The sequence below is a fragment of the Gymnoscopelus microlampas genome (assembly GCF_963454915.1).
Source record: "Gymnoscopelus microlampas genome assembly, chromosome: 12".
NCBI classification, from domain to species: domain Eukaryota; kingdom Metazoa; phylum Chordata; class Actinopteri; order Myctophiformes; family Myctophidae; genus Gymnoscopelus; species Gymnoscopelus microlampas.
In genome coordinates, this window is record NC_139949.1 from 22,845,306 (window position 1) to 22,873,023 (window position 27,718).

A 27,718-nucleotide genomic window follows, 5' to 3' on the forward strand; every position below is an offset into this window, starting at 1 on the left:
GGCTCCAGCACAATAGAGGGCAGCCGGTCCCTGTGGTACAGTATCTCGTCACTGAAGGGGCTACCAGAGTCCTTCTCCGTTGGGGTTTCGGGGAAGAGCTGGATTGAAGAGGTGAGGGGGAAGGAGAGAGAGGTGATTAATGGATGATGATGTGACAGTGAGCGCAGAAGTAGCATTGTTGCACTGACAGGGAGATGCATCCACAGACCAAACGTCAGAAGGAGTTAAGCCACAATGTGCGTGCGAGCCCATCACGCATGCATCTCAGTGGGACAGAGTGTTGTGATGTGCAATGTTTGTGCAAAATGGACGTGTTCGTTAATAATGCACCTGGTAGACTCTGCTCCCTCTTCTTGGATTCTCTTCCATGGCTGAGTCGGCTGGGTTCAGAGCTGGGATCACACTGCAAGGACAAATAAAATGAGTCACGTGTCACATGTTCCTCGATGACAATGCTGTAACCGATCACAAGCACATGCTGTAATGTGCTTACAGATGGTACAACCTTGCCAGCTTCACAGATGTAAGAAAAAGGCTCATAAACAACGTGCCCAGAGATCAGAGAGAGACCTCTCAGAGGGATTACGAACTCAAACCAAGCCTATAAAGCAATGCACCAAAAGTGTGCCTAGACTATGGAAAGTAACAGTCTCTGTGTATGCATGTATGTGTGTGAAAATTAACACCTACAGTAGAGTAGGCTCGGAACTGGATATGAGTACTGAACAGTGAATAAAAAAACAGGCTTTCCGCAGATACTGCGGAAGGCCATCTCCGGAAGGCCGTGAGATTATGCCAAGACGTGGTCAAGTGCTTGTTGTCGCAAAAGGTGTTCAACTTAGGGAAGGGAGCAGGGCAACAGGTTCAGCAATGCACTAATCTGCAAGTAAGAACTTAATGAGATAACAGACTCGAAGAACTAGTGACTCTTCAACTTGTAGCAATGGAGGAGGGAGGGAAGAGAATGATGAGGCAGAATATCGTGCATAAAAATAAACCATTTTCCGCCATTGGCTTAATTTTTTTATTTCACATTTGCTTACATTTTCACTAAAAACATTTGAATTTTGTTTGGAAATAAAAAAATTCTCCACAGACTTTTTAGCTGTACTTCTCAAATCAATCCCTGCTTTAAAATGCACACACATACTATGATAACATAACTTGGTCAAAGAATAACTGCACAATGATATTTTGCGAGTTGGATTACCTATCTCGATTAAGTTTCATGGTAACATAACTTGGTCAAAGAATAACTGCACATTGACATTTTGTGAGTTGGATTACCTTTCTCGATTAAGTTTCAAGTCTCAAGGCTAGCTGAGTTTCATACCATACTGAAATGAATAGAATCCAATGGCTTCGTTCAAAATCGAACAAACCATGGAAAATTGGCAAATGTTGGGCAGTAATATCAAGTATACCATGAGTCATGGTCAATGGGCCATGCCACTGGTATGCAGAGAACATGGATGGACCTGTTATGGGTCTTCAGCAAGGCTTTAAGGCCACTGGGTTTTGCATTCATAACCCAGTCACTGTGTAAATTAAACTTGGAGTATATAACAAAGCGCTCATATTGGGGCTAGTACTGACAACAATATATATCCCTTCAATGTACAGTACATGTAGGAGAAGGTCTCAATGTGTAAAGCTATTTCCATTTTGAGGCTTAAATTATGTTCACTTTCATGTATGGAAACATCTTGAAACCTTAAGACATTGTGGATCTTCGTTATAATACAGAAGAATTCATAATCCTCAGTAGGCTATCCTCATAATAGCATTCACCGTTATCATCCATCATTATGCATTATAGTAGAACAGAGTAACATCCATCCGTCTTCATCCACAGGGGTAACATTCCCAGCAAAGAAGCCCAGACTTCCCTTTCCCGGGCCACATTAGCTACCTCATACAGTCAGTGTAACATATGGTATACAGTTTTAACATATGGTATACATTTCACTTTATGTGTAGAGGCCTTACCTGTGTGATGCAGTACAACTCATCTTCACTGGGCCTAATAACAAGGACCCACTTGACTGAAATCGGGAGACAGCGGTCCACTCCTGTATGTAAGAAATTACTTTCCTTCAAAAACCAATGCAAGGTGCTCTATCAGGTCTCATTCTTCCTTTCTTCCTCTCCTTCTGTGGTCCTTTCCCCTCCCTCTGTTCCAGCAATGTCTCATTTGGTGACGCACATGAGTGCACACACTGTACTGATGGACACGCAAGCCAGCTTTACCAACCAACAGGCTTAGTGTCAGATCCAATTATTAACCAAGTGGTGGATGCACTGAGTGTACAACAACGCGGGCACACAGATTATGTTAAACTCTCAGAGGGATGGACTGATGTTATATTTTACAGATTATTTTACATAACCAAGCCACAGGCTCTAGGTAAGTTTCCTCACTAAAATTCCACCAATTTCCAGTTTAACAATGAGAAAGACAGAGGTTATTTGGTCCACCTGACTCCTTGGAGGCTTAGCCACCAACCTGGGACCTTCCTTTATCATCAGATCTGCACACTCTGCATATTTTATTTGGACCTACATTTTGACAAACAAATCAACCCCTTTGTGGGTGGTAGCCACTTAGAGCCATTGCAGAATTAAAATATTTCCTTTCATCTAAGGATTTGGAGACAATTCCTCCTATATTGATTAATGTCCTTCACATGGAAGTCAGTCAATAATATCTGGCCTGCAGTTATAGGCCAGAATGCAGCTGTTAGGCTCCTGACTGGCACTAGGAAGAGGGACCACATCTCTCCTATACTGGCCTCTCTTCACTGGCTGCCTGTCAAAATACAGAATCCAGTTTAAGGTTTATTATTTGTTTTTGGCACAAAAATAGACACATCCAGCCAGGCCTGTTAGATCCTCCACTCCTGTCTGTTCCTCTGTCCCGTTTTCTCGTGCCTTATGCTGCCCGAAGCTTTGAAATAGTTTACCAGTTTTTTTGTTTGTGTGCGTGCGTGTGTGTATTGTCATACCTTATTTTTTGTTGGTTAGTTACTTATTTATTACTTACTTAGTAATTATCATTGCGATAAGTGATTCATGATTTTACAGCACTTTAGTCAACTTGTGTTGTTTTTAAATGAGCTTTACTTGATTTGAACACCTGAAGGTAAACACAGGTGATGTGAGTTGTGGTGAGTGATGCCAAGGTACTTTGACCCATCACAATCTATCTACTCTAGATGCAGTTATAACCTTTTCATTGCCTTCCTACACTGAAAGTGAATAGAATTGTTCAGCTAATGCTGGGAGTGCTTGTTAGGGAGCAAGTAAGGTGTGACAAGTAATTTTCTGTCCCAACCACAAGGAGGCACTAACACATTTGGGGCACTATTGGATTTTAGAACTATGATATTCTGCAATGGATAGGACACATTAATTATTAACACGATGACTGATGTATGTATAACTCACAAATCACAACCGTGACATTGTTTGGAAACTTAAATCCTCTTTGATTAACACAAAGCTAATTATAATAGATAGTTAGATACTGTAGTGTGTGTGTGTGTGTGTGTGTGTGTGTGTGTGTGTGTGTGTGTGTGTGTGTGTGTGTGTGTGTGTGTGTGTGTGTGTGTGTGTGTGTGTGTGTGTGTGTGTGTGTGTGTGTTTTTCATCCCTATCGATTGATCAATCAATCATGTTTCCTTGAAAGCAATGTCCATTTCCATTTAACCAAACCTGCAGTTATTTGTTTGAAAAGAATAAATTTTACAGTAAGTAAGTAAGCCTTGCCAAGCCATGAGGCCCATAGGGCATGCAGGGGCCTATCTCCTGTTTCTGTAGCGTGAGGCAGCTTGATGTACTGTAGAAGTACACCCCCTGGACATGATGTAGAAGTACACCCCCTGGACATGATGTAGAAGTACACCCCCTGGACATGATGTAGAAGTACACCCCCTGGACATGATGTAGAAGTACACCCCCTGGACATGATGTAGAAGTACACCCCCTGGACATGATGTAGAAGTAGACCCCCTGGACATGACGCTAGTACTGTATGTCGCAGGGATTTACCCCCAATCCAACCCTTGATGCTGAGTGCCAAGCAGGGAGGCACTGGGTCTTGGGATCGAACCCGGACCTCCCAGGTTCAGGCCAGGTTCTAACCACAAGGCCACTGAGCTGGGATCAAAACAAGTACACAAGAACTGCAGTAGAACTAAGTCAAGTATCTTCCAAGACTGAGATTCAAATGGTGTACATGCAAAGCATTCACACTTCCATTTGAATAGGATCCGGTACGTTTTTATAGAGTAGTCATCGTAGAATCATCTAAAACTATAAAAAGTTGAGAAAAGCAATGCTTTAAGCTATAATTTCACATATAAAATGTCCTTTTCATTACACAGGTTATTAAGTCGTCTAACATTTTAATAACATGTAACTGCCCTTACAACTGGTTGTGAATAGATTACAATAATATTGTTCTGGTAATATGATACTGCTCCCCATGGCAAAATAAAACAAACAACATAATTCAAGCGCAAATGCAGACACAAAACACACGTGATGCTTATGTTTCCATGCGAGTGTACCCTCCCCTCTGCCACAGGCTTGGCAAAACACAATAATACAACTACATATACATAAGTGCCTTGTAACACAAGTTCAGCCAAAGGGAAAAGGCACAATGCATTCAACAGCAAAGTAAAAAACCTAATTAACCATTTAAACCCTAGCATCCGTATTGTGGGGAAAGCTTTTCGCTGAAAATAGCCAATCGACAAGCTCACTTGTCGAGTAGTTATCGGCTATTTTTTGCGAAAAGCTTTCCCAAAATAACAGAAAACAGAAAAGACACTATAGAGCCCTGAAGGACTCAACCATGTGGGGTTTAAGTGGTTAATTAATTAATTTACAGCGATGAAAACGGAGTGGCTGACAAAAGCAATATTGGAGCTGAGTCTGCACTGTGACCGTTGTGGTATATCTGAACAGAGAGGAAGAGAGGAAGGAGGCAGTTCAAAAAAGTCAAAACAGAAAAGTTGGGAGGAGGGAGAGAGGGAGGGAGGGAGGGAGGGAGAGGGACAGAGTGAGCAAGAGAGACAGTTTAGAACTTTAGACAGACACACACTGAACCACCACAGGGGAAGAGGAGAGGGACAGCCACAATGAACGGATGAAGGGACACTGAAGTGGAGGATTTTCAAAACCAGTGAACTGGGGGGAGAGAGAGATCACTGCTGCATCAAAAGAGTGAGTGTGTGAGGGAGAGAGAGAGAGAGAGGGGGGGAAGAAAGACAGAGAGAGATGTACGCTACAGTGGAGGAAGGCCGAGGTTGACACACACACACACACACACACACACACACACACACACACACACACACACACACACACACACAAGTGAGAGAAAAGAAGAGAAAGGGGTGAGATGCCGCTAGGGCCACACACAAATTGAGACACCAACAAAGAGTTTGGATAGTTGACAAAATAAGAGCTTTGCACTCCTCCAAACACACAGAGGGTAAAAGAGCTCCCAGTGATCCAGGTCAGTGGTTCCTGTTTTCTCTGCAAAAGGGGAAGCTAGTCAATGAAGAACAAGACAAGGTAATGATGGCAAATCATCAACGAGTGAGCGACTGTGAGGAACTTCATAGATCACTTTAACGCGGTTGCACACGTTTGTTTGTTTGTTTGTCTGTCGGTTTGTTGAGGTGCAAAGTTTTGGAGCACTTTGAATCGAGGGAGTGGGGGAACAGAGAGAGAGAGAGAGAGAGAGAGAGAGAGAGAGAGAGAGAGAGAGAGAGAGAGAGAGAGAGAGAGAGAGAGAGAGAGTACACACCAAAAAAGGTCTGGAGTCAGGGCTGGAAAAAATTTGCAGGCTTGACAGATGCTGCACAGCCATGGGGAGAGAAAAATAAGGAGGAGAGAGAGAAAGACAAAGGAGAGAGAGACATATAAAGACAAATAGGACAAGAGAACTAAAAAAGAAGAGAACAAAAGCAGCAAAGGGAACAAAGTGGTAGAAACAAGGGGAACACAAAATGTTGAAAGAGGATGTGTGTGTATAGGACAGGACACACACTCCCATAGAGAACACAGAACGGCATAGATAGAAAGAACAGAGAGGTCAGGGGGATTGCCCAGAGAGAGAGAGCGAGAGAGAGAGAGAGAGAGAGAAAGAGAAGTCCAAAAAGATAGTAACAGGGGGAGCTATTACTGTAAGTGTGAAGGGGCGAGAGAGAGAGAAGGACAGTGTGTGACTGATATCAAGCGCTGCAACTAGTGAGTCAAAGGTGCAGCTTAGCGCCAGTAGGCGTTGCAGAGACGTTCCACCCAGCTCCACATACACACACACCCAGGACTAATGGATGCCAGGGATTCCCAGCAGCACTAGAACCCACAGGCGGAGGCCCTCACCCTAGCCGGGCGTCATGTCGACAGGCCCCGGGCGCGGGGCGCCAGGCCTCGTAGCGGAGGGCATGCAGCTGTCCACTGGACCGGTGGGGCTGCAGACCCTGCTGGACCTGCTGGTCGGGGTGTACCAGGAGTTCTGCTCCTCGCCCCTCTCCAGGGAGAAGTATGTGTCAGGCTTCCTGCAGTGGGGTGAGTGCTCCTGACTTTTAAAAGCCACGATGTGTATGCTTTGACGTACGACGGTGTCGCGCGCCGGAAATAGCAGATGTACGAGAGGCGATGCATCGCTGAGCTTGTACATTTTTGGTATTTTTGGCACGTGACAACGGCGTACAGCAGAGTATGATAAAAAAAAGCATAACTTGATGCGAGTTTCTGTGTGTTTGTGAGTGTGTGTGTGTGTTAGAGGGAGAGAGATACTGTTTTAAACTATTGACCGAAGTGTATATGAAAAAATCACACCCTGTGTGAAGGTAGCGGCGCCTTTGATACATTTTGTCATCGATATGTGTTTATAATGTGTTTATAGCCACGTGTCATGTGAAGCTTGACCAATCACTTTGTTGACGCACCTGACCAATCAGAACGTTGACGTACGCACACGGACAAAGTCAGGTATAGAGCAGGATCCGCTCTAGAGCGGCTAGCGCCGCTAAAAAAACTAAACAAGAAATGAAGGTCAATTAACACCACAGAGACTTGTTATGCTTCAACTCTTTCAGTTCAAACACACCTTTAAAAAAGGTTAACACATGAAATGTTGATATATATATACCCTGCTTTTAGACGTCTTCATTTGTTTACCTCCTGACTATTTGCAGTCTCTGGTGGGTCTGTAAGTGTTCAGTGTAGCCTAGGCGACATTTGTTGACATCTCCAACAGTGTGGCACATGTGGGTCATCAGCGAGTACTACTGTTCTGATGATCTGCCATATTCCATGCACTTAATTAGAATCTGTAACATTATTACCCTTTTTTATATATTATATAATTAATGTAATATAATAATAATAACAATATATTGTTATATTATTACTGTAAACAGCTCATATTAATCTAAATTGTTTTAGGAATCCCAGGTGAACTTAACATATGAGGTCAACATTGTACATGTACAGACTTAGCTGTAAACAAATTGTTTACTAATGGGTACATAATGTTGACCAGGACGTTGGACAAGCCATAGATTATATAATATATATTATAGATCTACTCATGAGACCTATAGGCAAGAATACAGTTTCCTGATCAGAGTACATTAGATAACACTGGGAAAAAAAACTACACGGTCATGTAGTGCAAAACCAGTGGTGGGGGAAAAAAAAAAGTATCTATAAGTAGAAGTCCGGAAATGTACTTGAGTACAAGTACGAGAGTATTGGTATCAAAATGTACCTAAAGTACCAAAAGTAGAAAGTACTCATTATGCAGAATGTCCCATTTCACAACTTTTAAAATGCATAGAAATCATTTGAAAATAGCAGATCTACAAGCTCACAACGCAAAGAGACTTGTTGTGTAGATCGGCAATTTTCCAATAGCCAAAGTATAGGGCTGAAGTGGTTAATGTATGTGTACTCTGGACTAAAACCACTTACATACTGTATATGTGGAGTCACATACAGCACAGTATACAAATAACATAACCAAACACAGTGTCCAAGAGGACATCCTGACAAACACATCATTTCTTTGCAAACATGCACATACAGCAGTGGGCACAAGCACACTTGCACGCACACGCACACGCACACACACACACACACAAAGACACAAGATGGCTCAGAAATGTTGATGTCCATGGCAGGCTTATATACTGGCTGGCTGCCATCACTCTGTTCCTCCGCTGTCACCTGTCACATCTCAACTGCCCCGATCCACCCCTGTGCTCTTAATCTCTCTCTATCCCTCTCTGTTTGTATCCTCTCTGTCCTTCTCTCTTTGCTTGTCTCTCCCGCCCTCTCTCTCTCCCGCTCTCTCTCTCCCGCTCTCTCTCTCCCTCTCTCCCTCTCTCTCTCTAGATCTTCGTACATGGTACATGTGACTGTGAATCTGCGTCCTCATGAATTGTCCAGTGACCATGGGGGGGGGGGGGGGGGGGGGGGTGTATCATATGTCCGTTGTGATGGGACTTTCCATTTTTAACTGCAGCATGTGTCTGGAGATGAGGCTCTGGTGTCACAGTTGGCTGGCTGACCCATGATGAGGCAGGTTGCTGAGGCTTCAGCCAGACACGAGGCCCGCAATCCCGAGTGAATTTGCTGTAAGAGCTATCTTTCAGTCTGTCGGTATCTCCCCTCGTCTATGAGTCTGAGTTTATAGGGTCTGGTCACTGTCTGTTGGTATCTCCCAGTCCCTCCCATTATGAGTTTGTGACTATGAGTCGGTGCAGTGCTCATGCTACCTTTCAGTCTTTCGGTGTCTCCCTCCATCTATGAGTCTGGGTGTATATTGTACGGTACCTTTGAGTTAGTTGGTACCTCCTTCCATCTATGAGTCTGGGGTGTACATGGTACCTTTCCATCTGTCGGTATCTCCCTGCCTCCATGAGTCTGTGTGTGCATGGTCTGGTCACTCCCTACATGGCTTTCCAAACAGGACAAGCAGTCGATGGGGACAAGGCCAGAGTCAACATTCACAGGAACAAGCCGTGACTCTGGCTGTTTTTCCACTCTGCTGTGTTTTGACCACAAAGAAATGGTTAGTAAAAGCAAAGTGCTAATAGTGTTGACAGTTTATACGGGTGGTGTGTTCAGCGCGGTGGTAACATAATCTAATTTTGGCCTATAACTCAGAAGCGTATTTGGGGTGTGTGCATTAGACAGGCTTATTTGGAGTAGACCTATGGTCTCAGGTATATTGCATTAGCACTTTTATTACGTTGCCACAAAGATAAATGCAATTGATTTAGTCATTAAGGAAAAATGAATGGTCCCGGTAGCCAACTTTGGACTAATAGAATAGAGTATTATATGATGTGTGAACTCGCCTGTTTGATTTAACCTGATAGTGAGGTGTATTATCACTGGCTAAATGGGAATCGTCGATATTTATTGGTTGAACAGAGTGATGTGACCAGAACTGGTTTTAACCCATTGAAAGCGGGAAAGCAACAGTGTCATTTTAGATTTGAGCTGTATACCTTGCATGAAAAAGTTTGAGCACTATACTGATTTAGAAGACATTTGTAGAATCGGCCTCAGGTCTTTATGCGTTAAACATGACGAAGGCACAATTAGATTGCTGTTGCGTCCTGCTCACATGAAGTCATCTCCCCGTTTGGGGAGCTGAGTGAGTGACAGCAGTTATCAAGAATGCAAGATTATTGCATATGTCATCAAAATCCTGCCAAAGTAAATGGATGTGACATGGGTTTCCAAAATATCCCCATCCTTTAAATAGTTCTTTACTGCAGCGTAAAGCAACAGTGACAGGGCGTATGGTACAGTAGTACAGCATATCCCATCCAATGCAGCAGTATAAATTAACTGAAAAAACTGCCAGAAAGTGTAAAATGGATATATGCAGACTTCCAAAAATCAACTATTGTGCTTTCGTGTCAGAATTGAGATGTTATGTGATACTGCCATCCATTCGACATCATGTGAGCATCACGTTGGGCAGTATTCCCACAAACAACAGGTAACCGTCTTCCATGCCGACATCTCGCCACTCCGACTAGTGGCTTCCGCGTGCGGTTAGGGTGAGGGTTAGGTATAGGGTTCGTTAACGTCGGAAAGGCGACATGTCGGAAAGCCGCCATGTAACCCAAACAACAACATGCGCGATCAAAGCCAGCACTCTGAAGATGCAGCAGAGACCGGCCTGAAAATCTATGTGAAGACTAAACAATAGGAACTCCCAGTCCACCTACAGGGAGACAACATCAAAGAGTCGTAAAAGATGGCGGATCAGATGATGACGTCAAGATTAAGAACTGGATCAACAAGAATCCATAGGTCAAGTCAATTAAGTCAAGCACCACTTTACAAATACAGGGACACTTACGCATACCATCATTATAGTTTAAATGTTACATTTAACAGTGTAAAGGCTTCCAGAGAGAGCACTACAAATACAGTTGTTTTTGCTAGACATTTGCATACGTTTAAAATACAGTCAATAGCAACTTAATGCACTCGTGATGTCATTACTATGCAGTTTGAACTGTACAGTTACATTTTCCGATCATCATTTCCATATCATTGTCAAAAAAGCAAGATATTCTTGTATATATTCTGAAGTTGTCCCTTAACTGTTCCCCTGCCTTTAAAGCTATACAGTATGTGGTGGTGTATAGAGGCATTCTAGAATGCATGACCTGAGTGGTATTTTCGGCACACAACTTCAGAGACATGTTTTGGGGACCTCAGAGACCTAGATTAACTTGTTGAAAGGAACATAAGTGACCTTGTAGCTGAAGGTACACGGCCTGCTCAGCATGGTCACTTCATATGCACTTATAACAAAGCCCCTGAAGACCTAGAAAGTGAAAGTATTGTTGCACTTTGGTTCCCAGATCTAGGTCATCCATTTCCATTTCCATTTGCCTTTCAGACAGTAGGAGCCAGTGAACATGAGCACACACGCACTTCTATCAGTACTTGTGGATGGATAAATGATGCAAGACTTATAACAGGGTTTCTCTATAACAATGAGAATGCCTGGCTTACAAGGTATTCTGTAGGTCTAAGAATAGCATGCCATCATTCATGAATTAAGGCAAGGCATGTTTATTTTCCTTCCTCCACCTCCTCTTGCCCAGTGGAATGCGAGTGAGACAGAGGCGTATTGTAAACTTTTAGAGTAGGAGACGGAGCAACTCCCAGCCTCATTTTGTCACCCAGACCTTAAAAGCTTCCCAAAGTGTAATACTGTGACTATAATCCTTTATAGCCTCTTATTATGGAGTCCCGTGGTGGGGCACCAGACCGTGACGGGTGCCGTCGTGTGGTCTTGTGTTTGTCTTAGATGTCTTGGACCATTAATGTTTCACAAAGCAAAACAGACATGATGGAGCTCCTTTTTGAGGCATTTTGAGGACAACCAAACCACAAGCATGTCATACATTGCAGCAATATCGGACTTTGTTCCAGTTATGTCCGCTGGATAAAACCTACCCATCTAAAACCTACCCATCTAAAACCTACCCATCTAAAACCCATTATCTTTGTTATATAAGAAGAAAGAAAACAAACTCTGCCTGACACTAAAGATGTCCCTGTCAGCACAAGTCTGAAGATTATTGATCCAGTTGTAACTGTGCGATCAATGCCTAATCGATCCTTTTTAGTGCCAAGGATCCGTTTGCATTGACTTGTTACTGCAGGTTTCAACTTGTTGAGGTATACCACGTTGACATTTACCCTCTTGTAGGTTGACCCCTTGATGGGCCACATGCAGGACAAACGCTGAGTGACGAGTGAAAAGTAGAGATAGTGGGTAGGGAGGAGGACAGGAAGAGATCCTGTCCCATGTCCTTCCTGCAGCTGTATCCTCCCAGCAAGCAAGGCCTTGGCCTGTGTGCATGTATACAGTATGTCCTGTGTTAGGTATATAGAGGCTATCCTGCTCCTTGGCCTGTGTGCATGTACTGTATGTACTGTGTTAGGTAGAGGGCGGCTATCCTGCTCTAATGCCTGTGTTTACTCAAGACCTTCACCACTGGCAAACTGCCAACCTGCCCGCCAGCCTGCTAGCTTTAGGAATGGAAATGCCCCCCCCCCCCCCACCACCAAGCAAAGAGATGACAGATACAGTGTGGTGTTTTAACCCGGTGATTATTAAGTGATTTGCTAGTTTGTGTAGAAGAAGGAGGCCGACATTGTCCGCAAATTTGAGGTATTCATGTTGTTTAACGAAGGTCCACAACATGAAAATGAGCTGATGCTCCCCATGCTCACTCCGGAACTCGTTGCCTCTACACAGCTGCCATCTGCCCCATGTCATAATGTTGTTTTTTCGTAAACTACCGCCCTACTTGATCATACCACAGCGTCACACAAAAGCATAAAAAGTAGCAGAACCACAAGCTTGTAATAAGCGACGCGACGCGTTTGGAGCTTGTAGATCTGCTACTTTTGCTATTTTTGAATTTGAACCCTGAACAGTTTTGGACCTGAGGTTTCCAACCGACAAAGACGATATAAAATAACCCAACATTGCCTCTATACGGTTCTTAGAGATAAAGGGGCCAGGATTATTTTAATTATTTCCCACTTGATGTAGCAGGGGTAGAGGCAGTCTGAATCTGAACGGCTTGTTGACCTGTTTTCTTACCTAGGCTAGGCAGTCCACTAGAAACTGACTAGTTTATCTTATTTCCAAGCAAATCAGAGACGCAAACGTATGTGCCTAAGTACTGAAAAAAGTGAGTTTTTTTAATAATATGGGGCCTTTGGAGTTATTATTATGCCCAATTATCTGCCTAATAAAGGATAGACTGAGGTATTTGTGGAAATAAATCATCTTTTCTGTAAGTCACAGTCTCTCATCTCCCCTCTGATCACAGCGGAGCCCCTGGTGAGGCAGGTGAAGAAGACTCGCATCAAACGGGATGACTTTCATATCTTGAAGGTGATTGGCCGAGGAACTTTCAGTGAGGTGAGAAAAGTTTGGGAATAGATGAATGAAACTATTCACTCTGTTTTAAGAAAAGTTAAATACAATTCCATCCCCTGAAATAGTTGCCATTTTCAATTACTGTATTAATGTGTGTGCCTATGCCAAACATGTTACATTTATCTCTAGTTATTCATGGCGAGCGAGCGACAAAGTATATATTAGGCTATATTATTCTGGTCAAATCATTACAGGGATATTTCACTTTCGAACATGTTTGGTGTAATTTTAACGTCTACTCTGGCTTTTGTGAACACCCCAGACAGTTTTTGATTTGCTTGATTCAGTATTTACATATTTGATCATTAATTTTTATCAAACACGCCCCCTTATTCCTATACAAACCCATTGTCACTTCACACTCCATTTTAACCATGTTAGATTCATTGAAAACACCTGTCCTTGGTTCTGGTGATTGATATCGTCCTTCTAAGCGTGAGGAGACCGTGTTTTTTTTTCAATTACGGTACATAAAAAAAAAAAAAAAAAGTTATTTCCCCACAAAATTACAAAAACAATAAATGAAAAAAGTAGAAGAAATACGGTCTCCTCGCGGTTTAGAAGGCTAATACCAGTCACCAGAACCAAGGACAGGTGTTTTCAATGAATCTAACATGGAGTTTGAAGTTACAATGGGTTTGTATAGGAAGGGGCGTGTCTGTTCAAATGAATATCAATATCTAAATACTGAATCAAGCAACTGTCTGGGGTGTTCACAAAAGCCAGATTAGACATTAAAATGACCCCAAACATGTTTCAAAGTGAAATATCCCTTTTATTACTAGACATATTTGTAGATTTTATGTTGTCACCATGGGTCGGATCATTCTGTTGCCTCTCTTGCAGGTTGTTGTGGCAAGGATGCGCAGTACCCAACAAGTATATGCCCTCAAGATTATGAATAAGTGGGATATGCTGAGAAGAGGAGAGGTAAAGACCCACAGTGGAGTGACACACATTCACAGCAATTCCTTTATGTCCTTTAATTCAAAAGGCTTCATGGGGTGTGTAATTGATAGAAAATAAGTACTTTTTGGGGTGAACTACTCCTTTAAGTAGTGACATGGGTATGTTTATCTGTGCAACCGCTGTCTGTTTTGTCTTGTGGTTGTTTTGGTTCGATGTGTTGGTGTCATGTGCAGACCGCCTGCTATCAGGAGGAGAGGGAGGTTTTGCTGAGGGGCGATCGCCGTTGGATCACAGAGTTGCACTACGCCTTCCAGGACGACAACTACCTGGTAATACATCAACAACATGCAGTGTCACTAGGCCTAATTATTACATAATCATCTAATCGCAATTATATAGCATAATCGGCATTATTGTTTGCATAATTGTATTTAACATTTTTCTATATTTCCCCAAATAGTAGAAATAGCAGATCTACAAGCTTGCGACTTGCAGATCGGCTATTAACACACATTTTTTTAAAAGTATAAAATTTGACTATTAAATATGGCCTATTTTGGCCATAGTAGGATTTTTGGTCATGGTCATTTCTTTGTATATTGAAGTTATTTTTCTTATCTGAAATAGAGTCCAGAGGGAAGCACGCACATCCCAACAAAAACATTTTCAGGTGCTGAACAACAATGCGTACTTAGGAGAAAAGGGAGGGAAGTTCGCACACTGTAGCTCCCAGTAGAACAGTTTAATTAGTGTAAACAACGTTTCGACCACTGTGGGTCAGGGTCTTCATCAGGTCTGATACATTACACGAAGAGGGCGTGTTATATGCACAACAAGAGAGGAACGTCACAGTCAAGGCAGCTGTAGTAGTGATTAACCGCCTTCACCCACCAGATCTACAAGTTCAGGCCGAGTAGTGTAGTGCCATGCTGAGAGCTTATAGATCTGGGAAAGAAAAAGGGGCGGTAAAGCCAACTGTCAAAAAAAAGAGAACAATTCTCAAATTAAAGGGGAAATGGTGGGTGGTTTTAAGGCCAACAATGACAAAATGATAATGTATGACAATTAATCGTCAAGTAAAATTTCATGATCGTGACAGCCCTAAGTGTCACATACTGCCGATTGTTCATCCGTTCATTCACAGATCTGCTGTCGGCATAATCAAAAACATGTCTTGTCCATCTACGGCCCCTGCAGCCATCTTCCGTAAACCTCACGGCAAATGCCTTCTTTTTCCAGTACTTGGTGATGGACTACTATGTGGGCGGTGACCTGCTGACGTTGCTCAGTAAGTTCGGAGACCGGATCCCTGAGGACATGGCTCAGTTCTACTTGGCGGAGATGGTCATGGCCATTGACTCTGTCCACAAGCTTGGTTACGTGCACAGGTAACAACAATCCAATCCACTTTATTTATAGAGCACATTTAAAACAACAGCGTTGAAACAAAGTGCTGTGCACTCAGTAAACAACTATAAAATACAGCAGCAGAAAATGCTACATCAGAAAATGATCTTTCTCCCCTGGTCTTCAGCCTCATTTTTTGGACCAGAAGAAATGATTGGTCAGTACTAGACCTCAAGACCCTTGCAGGGTTATTGGGAGCTAGAAGCACAGGTGATGCGTCGCATCATACTTTTTCAGTTGAAAATCGATTGTCTTCAACGTGCGTCATACAACGAAGTATGAAGCAGCCAGTAGAGTAGACCATCAGACCAACATCAGAAAACAAGCCAAAGAATCCCCTAGCGGCTGTGTTGCACCTTACACCCACACCGGATCATTGGTTTCAAACACTGACATTGGCATCCTTAGGACAAGGGTTCCCAAACTTTTCAGGCTGTGAACTGGGGACCCCCCCACCCTGACGAGCACTTGGAATTGTAGGCATTACTTTTAGTTTGACTCGGTTTCTCAGATAAATATTGTGAAAATAGCCGATCTACAAGCTCACAACGCTGTTGTGAGCTTGTAGATCAGCTATTTTCACAATGTTTGCCTCTTTCTTACGTAATATTTGGCCAACTTGGCCAATCTTGTATTTAAAAAGGTCTTAAAGGTCATTAAATTGTAACTTCAGAAATGTGCAGATAACCTAGTATATACTAGTGATGTGCGGGTCGGGTTTTTTCATGACCCGCCCCGCCACGGAACCCAACCCGCCTCAACCCGCCCCACAAACCCATATATGAATCTATGGCTCAACCCGCCCCGCGGGTCGTACCTACTCAGAAAGGCCATGGGGTCACCAAAATCAGCAGGGTTCATCCTGCAATCTGCCAATTAAACTGAGATATGCAAAGTTGACATTTTGGCCTGAAGGTGGCTACAGCATGTCATGGGGTCCCTCAGGTTAGTGCTGCTCATCCAGCATGCTTGGCAAATGCACTCAGCAGGTTTCACGCCAGTCTTTCAATTCTGAGATACCTGGTGTGCATTGTGAGCTAGCGAAAAGGCCAAGGCCATGCATGGGGCCATGCAGCTAAATCAATAGGGGTTACTCATCAGGGAGCATGGAAATGCATGGCAAATTCCATGGCAATCCAGCCAGTCGTTTTTCACATTACTGTATGTTGTTTGGGGCCAAAATAATGGACCGACCCAACAGACCCGAAATAACTATCCTTAGAGCCCCTCCGTTAGCTTGGCTAAAAATAGTGTCGACTACGCATTCTTGCGATTATGAGGCTTGTATCGTGATAGCAAAAGTGTATGAACCCGTGCTGCTATGAAGTGAGCTTGGTAAAAATCGGCCTCCATCAATTCTTATCAACCAAGTGAAATCTATATACTATATGCTCCTAATTCAAATTGACCTGAGATTAATGTCCCCCACAGAGACATTAAACCTGACAACATCCTGCTGACAGCAGATGGACACATCAGACTGGGGGACTTTGGCTCCTGTCTCAGGCTTCTTGAGGATGGAATGGTAAGCGGACACTTAGGAATCTCACTACATGTGGCTACTGACAACAAATATATATCCAGCAACCAGGGGCACCATAAGGGGGGGTAAAGCACTGAATGATTCAGGGCCAAGACCCAGACATGGACCCTGGAACACCCAGACATACTAGGCTAAAAATGCATGGCTGATAACCCCTTGGTTTTTCCCCCCCTCTTCTTGTTCCTTTTAGAGTATTTGATGGTACTGTTTGATGCCATTTTGTTGCTCGTTGCCAGTAAATTCAAAGAGCTGTGTTTACAAGTGACAATAGTCCCATAACCCGAAGGGACAGCTGCATGTTTCTAAGCAACATTGATCCAATAACTATTTAGGAGGGATGGGGCAGCTGTTTACATACCATAACCTAGAGTTACGGGTGATTGACTTTTGGTCATTAAACACCCGCTAGGCCATACGTAATTATAGCCTGGCATGGCCGGACTAATATCACTGCGTAGATATTAGTCTGGAATCTCTGTGTGGAACCAGCATTTCCGAGGGGCAAATTCAAAAAATGCCTCTGGTGATAAACCTGCTCCATATTTGCATACTGGGCAAAATCCCCCCCAAAATACTGAGAAATCCAATCTCTATTGAGAGGGGCCAGATTTTGCACAGGGCAGATGTGCCAAATATATTACTATTATATACAAAGAAATTACTGACAGTTATGCTTTCCAAAAATCAATCTAGCCTACAAGCTGATCTTACAACGCGTTGTGACGCATTGTATCGGGTTGTAAAGATTACGTGTCCCGTTCTTTAAATTTGGAAAAAAAAAGAATTGCGATTATCTCAAATGATTGCAAGTAGGCGATTATGTGAGAATTGTGACAGGCTTAAATAAAGACACCAAATGCATGATCTGTGTGTGTGTGTGTGTGTGTGTGTGTGTGTGTGTGTGTGTGTGTGTGTGTGTGTGTGTGTGTGTGTGTGTGTGTGTGTGTGTGTGTGTGTGTGTGTGTGTGTGTGTGCAGGTGCACTCGAGCCTGGCAGTGGGAACTCCTGACTATCTGTCTCCAGAGATTCTGAGGGCGGTAGAGGGAGCGGGAGGGTATGGCTCTGAATGTGACTGGTGGGCCCTGGGTATCTGTGCCTATGAGATGCTGCTGGGGACCACGCCCTTCTACGCAGAGTCCATCTCTCAAACATATGCCAAGATTATACACTTTCAGGTTCGTTGGCCACTTTGCTACAGATGTATGGGTTCAGTTCCACTGTTATATGTGAAGACACTTTCAAATATGTTTGGGGTTATTTTAACGTCTACTCAGGCTTTTGGGAGCACCCCAGACAGTTTTTAAGTTGCTTGATTCAGTATTTAGATATTTGATATTCATTTTATCAGACACTATACAAACCCATTGTAACTTCAAACTCCATTTTAACCATGATAGATTCATTGAAAACACCCGTCCTTGATTCTGGTGACTCATACTGCCCCCCAATACGCGAGGGGCCATGTTTTTTCAATTACTTTTTTCATTATTGTTTCTTTTTTGTATAATTGTAAAACATTTTTTCATTTCAATTTGTTTTTAATAAAAAATAAACAAAAAATGTAATTGAAAAAACACAAACCCCTCATGCATTAGAAGGACATAATCAGTCACCAGAACCAAGGACGGGTGTTTCTGATGAATCTATCATGATTAAAATGGAGTTTGAAGTTACAATGGGTTTGTATAGGAAGGGACCATGTCTGATACAATGAATATCAAATATCTAAATACTGAATCAAGCAACAAAAGAAACTGTCTGGGATGCTCACAAAAGCCTGAGTAGATGTTAAAATGACCCCAAACATGTTTGAAAGTGAAATATCCCTTTAAGTATTCATGCATGATTTGAATTGCAATTAATAGGGTTAATTGCATATGGCGAGGGAAGAATTACCATTATTTCCTACACTAGGAACAGTCCATGCAAGTACAATTTGAACCACATTATCCACATTACGCTCATTTGTTTATCCTGTAACACCCAACATTCCATTCAGATGTATCCAAGGGGCCTAATAAAAATCAGCTTGGATGACAAACCCTTTAAAATTAGTTTAGACCTATTTTAAGTGAGAAGTATTATTCTAAGAAACACACTATTTTTAACATGAAGACTGAGTAACATAACAAATGTTGAATGGATATTTGCCAGTGACACTCACAGGCAAGTTAATGTTAGCTAGCTAGCTAGCCAACAAAAAAATAGGGGGAAAAGTATTTACTTAAGGGCGAAGTCATGTCATCATTTGTAGGAAGAGACTCGAGAGGGAGACCATTAAAGCACTCATTCATTCCGCTCTCACTTACTGTAACTAACCCAGCTGACCTCTGATGCAAGTTGCTAAAAGAGACTTTGGTGAAGTTGGTTCTCCACTATTTGCATGTTTACAATGTCCTTTTTGTTTGTTTTACTGTTTGGAAAGAGGATGTGTGTTTCACCTATTCCAGTAACAGTCAGGGATGAGGGATGACACCACCACGTGAATCACTGCTGTACAACATGATAATAATGAAAATTTGGATGAACATTACCCATGATGTTCATCCAAATTTTCATCTTCGCCACCATGACGTTCAATGGGCTACTTTTGGATTTGAATGCGATTTATTCATGTATACTATGGCCTTGATGTCCTCTCTCTCTCTCAGGATTAGAATTGTGACATGTTATTCCCTCTTTGGGTTAGCAGGGCTATCCCTGCTTTGCTAGGAATGCACATCATACATGATGTTTTACAGCAGTGATTCACGTGGTGGTGTCATCCCTCATCCCTGACTGTTACTGGAATAGGTGAAACGCACATCCTCTTTCCAACTACCAGAAACTGACCTTCTCTCCTAGGCTGAGAGCGGAACAATATGTGGAAAAATTGGAAGAAATGGACCTCATACTGTATATTGGAAAACGTGATTCATTGCTTGAATGTTTGAAAAAAACAAACAAAAAAACAGTAAAATGTTAATCTTTGTAATTTAACGCCCACCCCAACACAATTTTTATTTTATTTTTGTTTGTTTGTCTTTACTTTTTCTTTTTCCTTTCTGTGTATGTGTCAATCTTGTATTTGTTCTTTTGTTTAATGAATTTTCTACCTGAAAATTTATTTAAGAAATTTAAAAGAAATCCCAGATATTTCCCTGAAATAAACTTTCCTTCTCATTGCACAGGAGTGCTTTGAGATTCCCCCATCTGGCCCAGAGATTTCAGAAGAAGCTCGATCGTTCATCACAGGGCTGATCTGTGAGAGGGATGTGCGCCTGGGAAGCACGGGTTTCAGCGACTTCAGGAGCCACGCCTTCTTCCAAGGTCTAGACTGGGGCTCCCTGCATAAACTACCTGCACCTTTCCGGCCTGAAGTGTCCAATTCAACCGACACCTCCAACTTTGACGTCCTGGACGACTGTCTGAGTGACATGGTATCGTTTCCACAGGATATAATCCTACATGCCATACCGTCAGAGCCTGTGCTCGCAATAGTGGAAACAAAGTAACAGACATTTTCAATGGAAGCCATATGATGTGACCAGAGAAAAGTACTCTCATTTCTTACTTAAATAAAAGTATCAATACTGCAATGTAGAAATACTACAGGAACCCATGTCCTTCCTGCAGCTGTATCCTCCCAGCGAGCAAGGCCTTGGCCTGTGTACAGCAGTGGTGGAAAATGTATATATATATATTTATTTACTTGAGTAAAAGTACAAAAGTATTGGCATCACAATGTACTTCAAGTACCAAAAGTAGAATGTAGTCATTATGCAGATTGTTAATTGGCTAATGTAAAGCTTTTGTTGCCACTAGTGTGAACACATTAAACCTATTTTTTGTATTGAATAATTTATTAACACATTTGAAAACAGTATGGCGGTACAGTAACAAAAGCATGACACCAAAAGCCCCGGGGGGCTTTTTTTCCATTGTGGCGTCCCTATTTTGGTGTGTCATCATTATAGGTGAAGAACGTCTTCATGATTTCACATTTTGAATTCTTAAATTTGAAATGCAGTTTGTCGCCTACAGGAGACGCTGTCGGATGTTATGGACAGGGCTCCGATTGGGGTACACTTGGCTTTTGTGGGCTACTCCTACACGGCCACCAGGTGCTCTTAAATTTATAAACATTCACATGTATCACACACCAATGAGGTAGACATGTTTCGCCTATATGCTGCATGGCGCTCCTGTGGGTTTGGGGGTCACAGCTGAACTGGGCTTTCCTTCTTTTAGCTTGACAGGTGCTGTCGACCGCAGTCGAGACATCATGATGCAGATTGACCACAGGAGGCTCAGGGAGTGTGAGAGCACGTACTCCCCAGAGAAGCAGGTGAGAAGGCCGCTGTCAGAATGACTTGAGTGTACGCTACACTATTTCCTTTTGTTGAAAAAAAAAGGTCACACCAGCTGACCTCAGCCGAAATGTGGCGATCAGCTGTTTCGAAGCAGCAAGCTACTTCCTGAACAGATGCTGTCTTGAATTTGACAGGTGTAGCCTACAGTATGTCTGGCAGACTGGTATGCTGGTATGATTACGGCTCAATTTCCCTTGTCTTGTTGTGCCTTTGATTGAATACTTTAATAACAGTTTGCAAATTGTACAAAATAGGTAGGTACGGTTTACAAAAAAATATAACATAAAAAGCCCTAGGGGCTTGTTTCCATTGTGGTCCTGACATTTGTGTGTGTGTGTGTGTGTGTGTGTGTGTGTGTGTGTGTGTGTGTGTGTGTGTGTGTGTGTGTGTGTGTGTGTGTGTGTGTGTGTGTGTGTGTGTGTGTGTGTGTGTGTGTGTGTTTACTTGTTTTGTGGGCTTCAGAATCAAATCTGGCAGCTTAGAGAAAATGTGCGGTTAAATCTGCCTGCCCTGCTGGAGCTCCCCCTAACACTGGAGCAGGGTACTGCACCCTCTGCTCACTCTCCCCTAGCAGAGGACGAGGAAGAGGAGGAAGAGGAGACTGAACAAATATCAGGACTTGATGAAGACTTGCACAGGTAATACTACATTATGCAAACAGATACCATGATATTACTAATGAAGGCAATTCTCAAAGCAATTTGCATACATGATACATTAGGAAGCAAGACCGTAACACAACAGTGGTGGTAAAAGTACTCAATTTTTTTACTTAAATAAAAGTATCAATACTGCAATGTAGAATTATCTGTTACAAGTAAAAGTCCAGAATGCATGCATTAGGCCACTGACCCCCAATAACTCAGATAGTGTACAAAACAACAAATGGAAACAAAAAAACGTTATACTCTTGAGTTACATACAGCTATGGGTCCATTTGGTTCCCCCACTATCAATCATTGGGGACCCACTTTGAGAACCACCGCTCTAGGTTACCTTGACACAAAAAAGCACCCTTTTGAGGGTTTGGCCCCTTCCAATCTGAAAGCCCCCCATACCCCCCACACACTGCATACCCCTAATACACACCACCACCCCCCACCACCTCCATATTCCCATCCCCTTCCTATTTGAAAGCATTACCCATCTGTCCTTAATTCCCCAGACGGTTACAAGAGGCAGAGAGGAGATACTGTGAGCTGGAGAAGGAGATGGAGAGCCTGAAGGGAGCCATGCAGGACAGGAGGACCCCCAAGGAGACAGGCAAGGAACTAACATCCATCCACGCTTCCTCATGGCATCATCCTCACACCTGTAGTCTGTATCCATAACCATCCTTTTCTATCACCCTATCACGACACTGACAGAATCATTGACAATTTAGTGCTGTGATCAAATCAGCCATTATTACAACATAGCAGAGAAGGAACAGAAATTCACACCACAGACAATGATTAGAAACTATTAAACCACTTAAACCCTATACTTAATTGAGGTCCTCCAGGGGTCTATACTTGGCCCCCCGCATTCTCTCCCTCTACACCAAATCTCCTCACCGAAAATAGGAGATTTACAAGCTCACAATGTGTGTAGATCTGCTGTTCTTGGCAAATGTTCGACTATTTTCACTGAATGTTCGCCTATTATGACATGCCTAGAATAGGGACGCTTGGGTCCATGTGGTTAATCCACAATGTTAACAACACTGATCACTTTTCCACATGTATTCGTGGAAAATCTGTGAAACTGCAAACATTTTAAGCCGAGGCCATTTATAGGTAATGTTTGTATCTGTACAACTCATTCAAACACTTCTGAGAGACTCTTGGTCTATTTTCAGAATCCCAGGTATTTGTGTGATATTACCTAATCCCACAGATATCCATACAACTTGAGGACTACTTTACAGCCCCCACAGTACCTAAGAACAACATAACTGTGAGATGGAAGGAGTTCCAGACAATATGAGCCACTCCGAGTAAACAGAGAGCACGCAGTGCCCCGGCAGCATCTGCTTATGTTGGAGACCTCTGCTAGAACAGGGGGGATAAATATCTACTCTAAGAATAGCCTTGGTATGCAGGACCTTGTGTGCCCAATTCCATAAATCAATACAGTGTCATGAGCTTTTTAAAGATGCAATGTTTAAACGTCTCGTCTGAGGCCCAGGCCCATTAACCGACGGATGGCATTTATTATGCGTTCTTGCCACAACTCCGATCGATAACAGCATGCGGAGAAAGCATAATAAGCCCCTATAGCTCCACGTTTTATTCAAGAACATGTGTGAGGCGATGGCCTCCCTCCACCCTTTCCCCCTCCATCACTCTTTCCCTGTGTCTGACAGTCTGTCCTCCCCACCTTTCACACACCCGCTCACTCGCTGCAAATCGATTGCAAACCTTTCATCACCGCAAACCGCGTTTGTTGTGGTTCTGTCTCTCTCTTTGTTGTGTGTGTTTACGAATTTTTTGGCTGGCCAGATGCGCGCCCAAGGCAGAATGCCTGCGACAGCGCCGCCACACGTCACTGGCTCTGATGCACCTCTCTCTCCTCCACCTCACACAGAGCTGAGTATCTGCCCAGCATCTCTTGCTCTGCCTGCCCACTGTGTGGACTCCTCAGGGGATGTAAGCCTCTTTCACTACCACTTTTCATCATCTTCTTCTGTGAAATGTTTTTTTTTTAAAGAAGGCATGTAAACCTGTTTGGCTGTCTCTAATTCAATGTCAAGACACGTCTGTTTTTGTTGTGCTTATAAGAGCTGCTGCCGGGTTCGCTAAGTGGCGAACACGGAGGTCATATTTATCATGGAAAATGAAAATAGAGGTGCAGAAATGAAGGGCAAGATCCTTTGTCTTGAGTGATGTGCCTCTATTTATATTCTCGCAGAAAGGCTGTTATCCGTTCACCTGCCTGACTTAACTGTGTTGCAGAAGCAGAGAGTGCCCCCTGCCTGCCATTACCCACTGGTGACTGCTCTCCACCGCCACCTGCTCCTGTTCAACAGGGTACGGACATGATGTGTAATAGCGATGTTGGGGCCAAGAGGGATAATCCTCCTGACTGCCTCGTTCCTTCACTAAGCAATTTTCTGTTATATAGAGAATATAGCCCTGCGAGAATCCATTTCTACACGTTTCAACTCAAGTTAACCCATCAAGGCCTTAGGCTCATTCTACAAAGGCCTTCTAAATCAGTAGTTATCAAACAGTTTCGTGCCAAGGACCCCCAAAATGATGTGTATTTGACCGTGGACCCCCCCCCCCCCAAATACATGTCAAATACACATGATGTGTATCCCCCCCGCCCCATTTGAAAATGTTTTGTTTTGCCACAGACCCCTGCCGCCCGAGGAGAAGATTTGTGTTAAGAAAATTCAAAATGAATCAAACACTTTTTTTCTAAAATGTTCAAACATAGCAGATGTACAAGCTCGCAGCACGGCACAAAGTGACGCGCTGTGAGCTTGTATATCTGTTATTTTTGAATAGCCAATGTATAAAATATGGACTTTGAGAACCACTCTTCTAAGTCCTAATCCAGTTTTCTGAAAAACGTATGTTGCTATATAGCTAAAATCACTCTGTACTTTTACCATGTACCTCTCACCTATCTCACTGCCCTTGCAGGTGCACCTGCCACAGGTGAGGAGTGAGTCGTACCTGCTGGTGTGTGCAGTGGGTGGAGAGCTCCAAGCCTGGGAGAGACAACGTTACACTGAGCTCTCCTGAGAGCCCCCCCCCCCTCCAGGGCCTCTCCATCATCACCCTCTCCCATTAGAACAATACTATTGCACTCACTGTCCCTGGAACCCAAAGGCCTCCAAAGCTCTCAAGACTAGAAGGCCGCAAAGTGGGGAGAAGGATGGGGAGACCATGAGAAGAAAAGAAGGCTTCAGGGACACCGAAAGCGACTGTGTATATCAAATATTACAGTTGTGAATGTTACGGATATGAAAGTTCAAATGAGAACTGACCGTCATATTATTCACTATTCAGCCCTTGAATGTGGTGATGTGTCGTGAACGCTATAATAGGGAAATGGGATTGAACAGCCAGGAGCTGTGGAATGGTAAGGCCGACATGGATAAACAGGGAAGAAGAAATCACAAGGGAAAGCTCTCATAGTGACACCTGCTGGTCGCATGGGAGAGCAACGCCTCAAAGTTTCAGTTGATACCTGGCAACAATAAACATGCAGGGTATGATGAGACGTACAGTTGAGATGGGCCTGTGAGGTCATCAGCTGTGCATCTATCACCGGCCAAGTTTTGATTTTACTGGTGCATTTAGTTGTTACAGAGAATATGATTTCTCTTTTGTATCCTCCTGTATCTGCACCTGGGGGTTGGTTTGTATGTTCTTGGTGTGTTGCACTACTATAGGCATGTTTTTGTTGTGCCTGTTTTGAGTATTCAAGGGATTAATGTAGCTCTTTGTATTTTAACGGTATCTGCATATCAATTAAAGCCGTATGTTCATGGCTTTCAGGGTTAAAGGTGTGCACCGTGATTAAAAGAACACTGGTTTCAAAATCTCAAATAGAGCATGGCTAGATAATTCATTTTCATTAAAAAAAAAGTTGATGTCATGATCATTTCTGCATGCACTATTCACAGGGCTCCTTGTTACCACCTAAGATCAGGCAAAAAACTATAGGATGAAACAAATATTTAGAATATTTATTTACAGTATCAATGGAGGTAATAGATATACCCCTACACATGCTGGAAAGATTTTGTATATAGTGCACTGCACTAAAGGAAACCTATCACTCACAATGGAGGATAAATTAATTATACTTATGTATTAAGTAAATATTATTATAAACATTTTGAGTATTTGGCAGGATTCTTGGTCATAAGTGGTAACAAAAGCTGTTTTAACTAATAGCCTCCATAATTTTTTGAGACACATGATTTGTAATAGAGAATACATTGTGCCTTTTACATTGTGTGTTATGATATATTGCATAACATTTTAGGCTATTAATTAGGAGCCCTAAAATCTAATTTAACATTGTCTATGTTCCTATTAAACGGGGAGAGCAAATTGTACTGTAAGAATCGATCAAGTTTTGGCAAAGGGTTAAAGCAATTTGTTTATAATTATTAAATTGTAGAACCACCCGTATTCAATGCCTTTGTTTTTCAGAGAAATATCTTGAAGCAGTGATTGAAATTATTTTGAAGTAGAGTGACTGGGAAATATCATCCCGATTTGGCTAAAACTTGCTACCTAGACTTTTGAACTGTTATGTATGGCAAGCATCTTTTTATACTGTAGTACAATATGTCATATTGTGTGGCACACCCACAAACACGTAAGGGCCAAGCAAGATTTCTGTAGTATGGTATGTGTTTTCAACAAATCCTTTTCCTATTCCCCATGCATCAGCTGTGTCCCCTTTCTCGTGTCTGTCCTGTTTCATAACTGCTGTATTGCAACTGAACTTCCGCCGTAGGATCAATAAAGGTCTATCTATCCAAGGTCCAGGGAAAGGGATCAGCTATGTTCACTCAGCTTGGGTTGGGATTAGGCAGTGGTGGAAAAAGTACTCAGGTTTTTTACTTAAGTAGAAGTATCAATACTGCAACGTAGAAACACTCTGTTAAAAGTTTGGTAATCAAAATTTACTTGAGTAAAAGTACAAAAGTATTGTGAGTATTGAGTAGTTGTGAGCTTGTAGATCGCCTTTTTTGAAATAGCCAAGTATATATATAGGTTTGAAATGGTTAATGTATGTTTTGTAATACTACAATATTTGTCTCTGAGATGTAGTAGGAGTAGAAGTAAAAGGACATTGGGTATACTCCAGTAAATTAAAAATACCTCAACATTGTACTTAAGTACAGTACTTGAGTAAATGTACTTAGTTACTTTCCACCACTGGGTTGGGGTTAGGGTTGAACATACTACACTGTACTGTAGTGCTGAGGGACCATAGGTAGTATGCAAGGGGATTATCTACCAAAGCCAATGAAGTCACAATATTTGGTAAGCGGTCCTTTGCACATACTTGAATGTATATCAAAATATTTGGCTGTACTGTATATCATAAACAGATCTTTTCCCCATTAATGGTCACTGATAGCTAAACATCATTGCGTGGTTAATAAGCCATGTTTGAATTTAGCTCATAAATCAACCACCATACCAAGTTATTATTTGACAGTTATATTTGACAGCTACACCTTTTTCTGTGGCAGAAATGGTGCAAATAGCTTCAATACTTTTAATATCTGTATATGTCTGAAATGCCCTTTTGTCCATCACATTATATTTTACACAAGACATTATTTGCTATTGAAATGCATTGTTTATTGTTCTGCACTGATCTCATTGAGCTCACTTTTTTTTATCTCCACCAGGCCAAAAGGCAACGGGGGGGATTTTGTGTCACCCGTCTTGTCTGTTGTCTGTCCTGTTTGACTGTCTGACTTAATCTCGCAAAACGCTGGACCAATCAGCACCAATTTCTTGTCGG

At 42.5% G+C, this 27,718-nt stretch overlaps 1 protein-coding gene across 5 annotated transcripts; it reads left to right on the top strand.

Moving 5' to 3' along the window:
- The first annotated feature begins 5,133 nt into the window (after positions 1-5,133).
- Positions 5,134-27,530, top strand: dmpk (DM1 protein kinase). 5 transcript variants are annotated; one of them, XM_084074734.1, is made up of 15 exons: positions 5,134-6,585; positions 12,909-13,000; positions 13,865-13,948; positions 14,161-14,256; positions 15,167-15,315; positions 16,766-16,859; positions 17,855-18,052; positions 20,048-20,296; positions 20,901-20,980; positions 21,108-21,204; positions 21,692-21,867; positions 22,395-22,492; positions 23,798-23,859; positions 24,172-24,240; positions 24,862-27,530. In XM_084074734.1, the coding sequence occupies exons 1-15, from the start codon at positions 6,414-6,416 to the stop codon at positions 24,961-24,963; spliced, it is 1,818 nt and encodes a 605-aa protein (XP_083930860.1). In that variant the 5' UTR covers positions 5,134-6,413; the 3' UTR covers positions 24,964-27,530. The 5 variants fall into 5 exon arrangements, 2 of the variants coding, with proteins under 2 accessions (XP_083930860.1, XP_083930859.1); XR_014601990.1 differs by having other exon boundaries at positions 5,135-6,585; positions 24,122-24,240; positions 24,862-24,933; XM_084074733.1 differs by having other exon boundaries at positions 5,135-6,585; positions 24,166-24,240.
- Positions 27,531-27,718: the final 188 nt, after the last annotated feature.

Bases quoted from the DNA above. Each gene is read 5' to 3' on its own strand.
- dmpk (XM_084074733.1), top strand. From the start codon at position 6,414: ATGTCGACAGGCCCCGGGCGCGGGGCGCCAGGCCTCGTAGCGGAGGGC. The intron at 14,257-15,166 runs GTAATACATCAA...TTCTTTTTCCAG, and splicing joins TCCAGGACGACAACTACCTG to TACTTGGTGATGGACTACTA. The intron at 22,493-23,797 runs GCAAGGAACTAA...CACCTCACACAG, and splicing joins GAGGACCCCCAAGGAGACAG to AGCTGAGTATCTGCCCAGCA.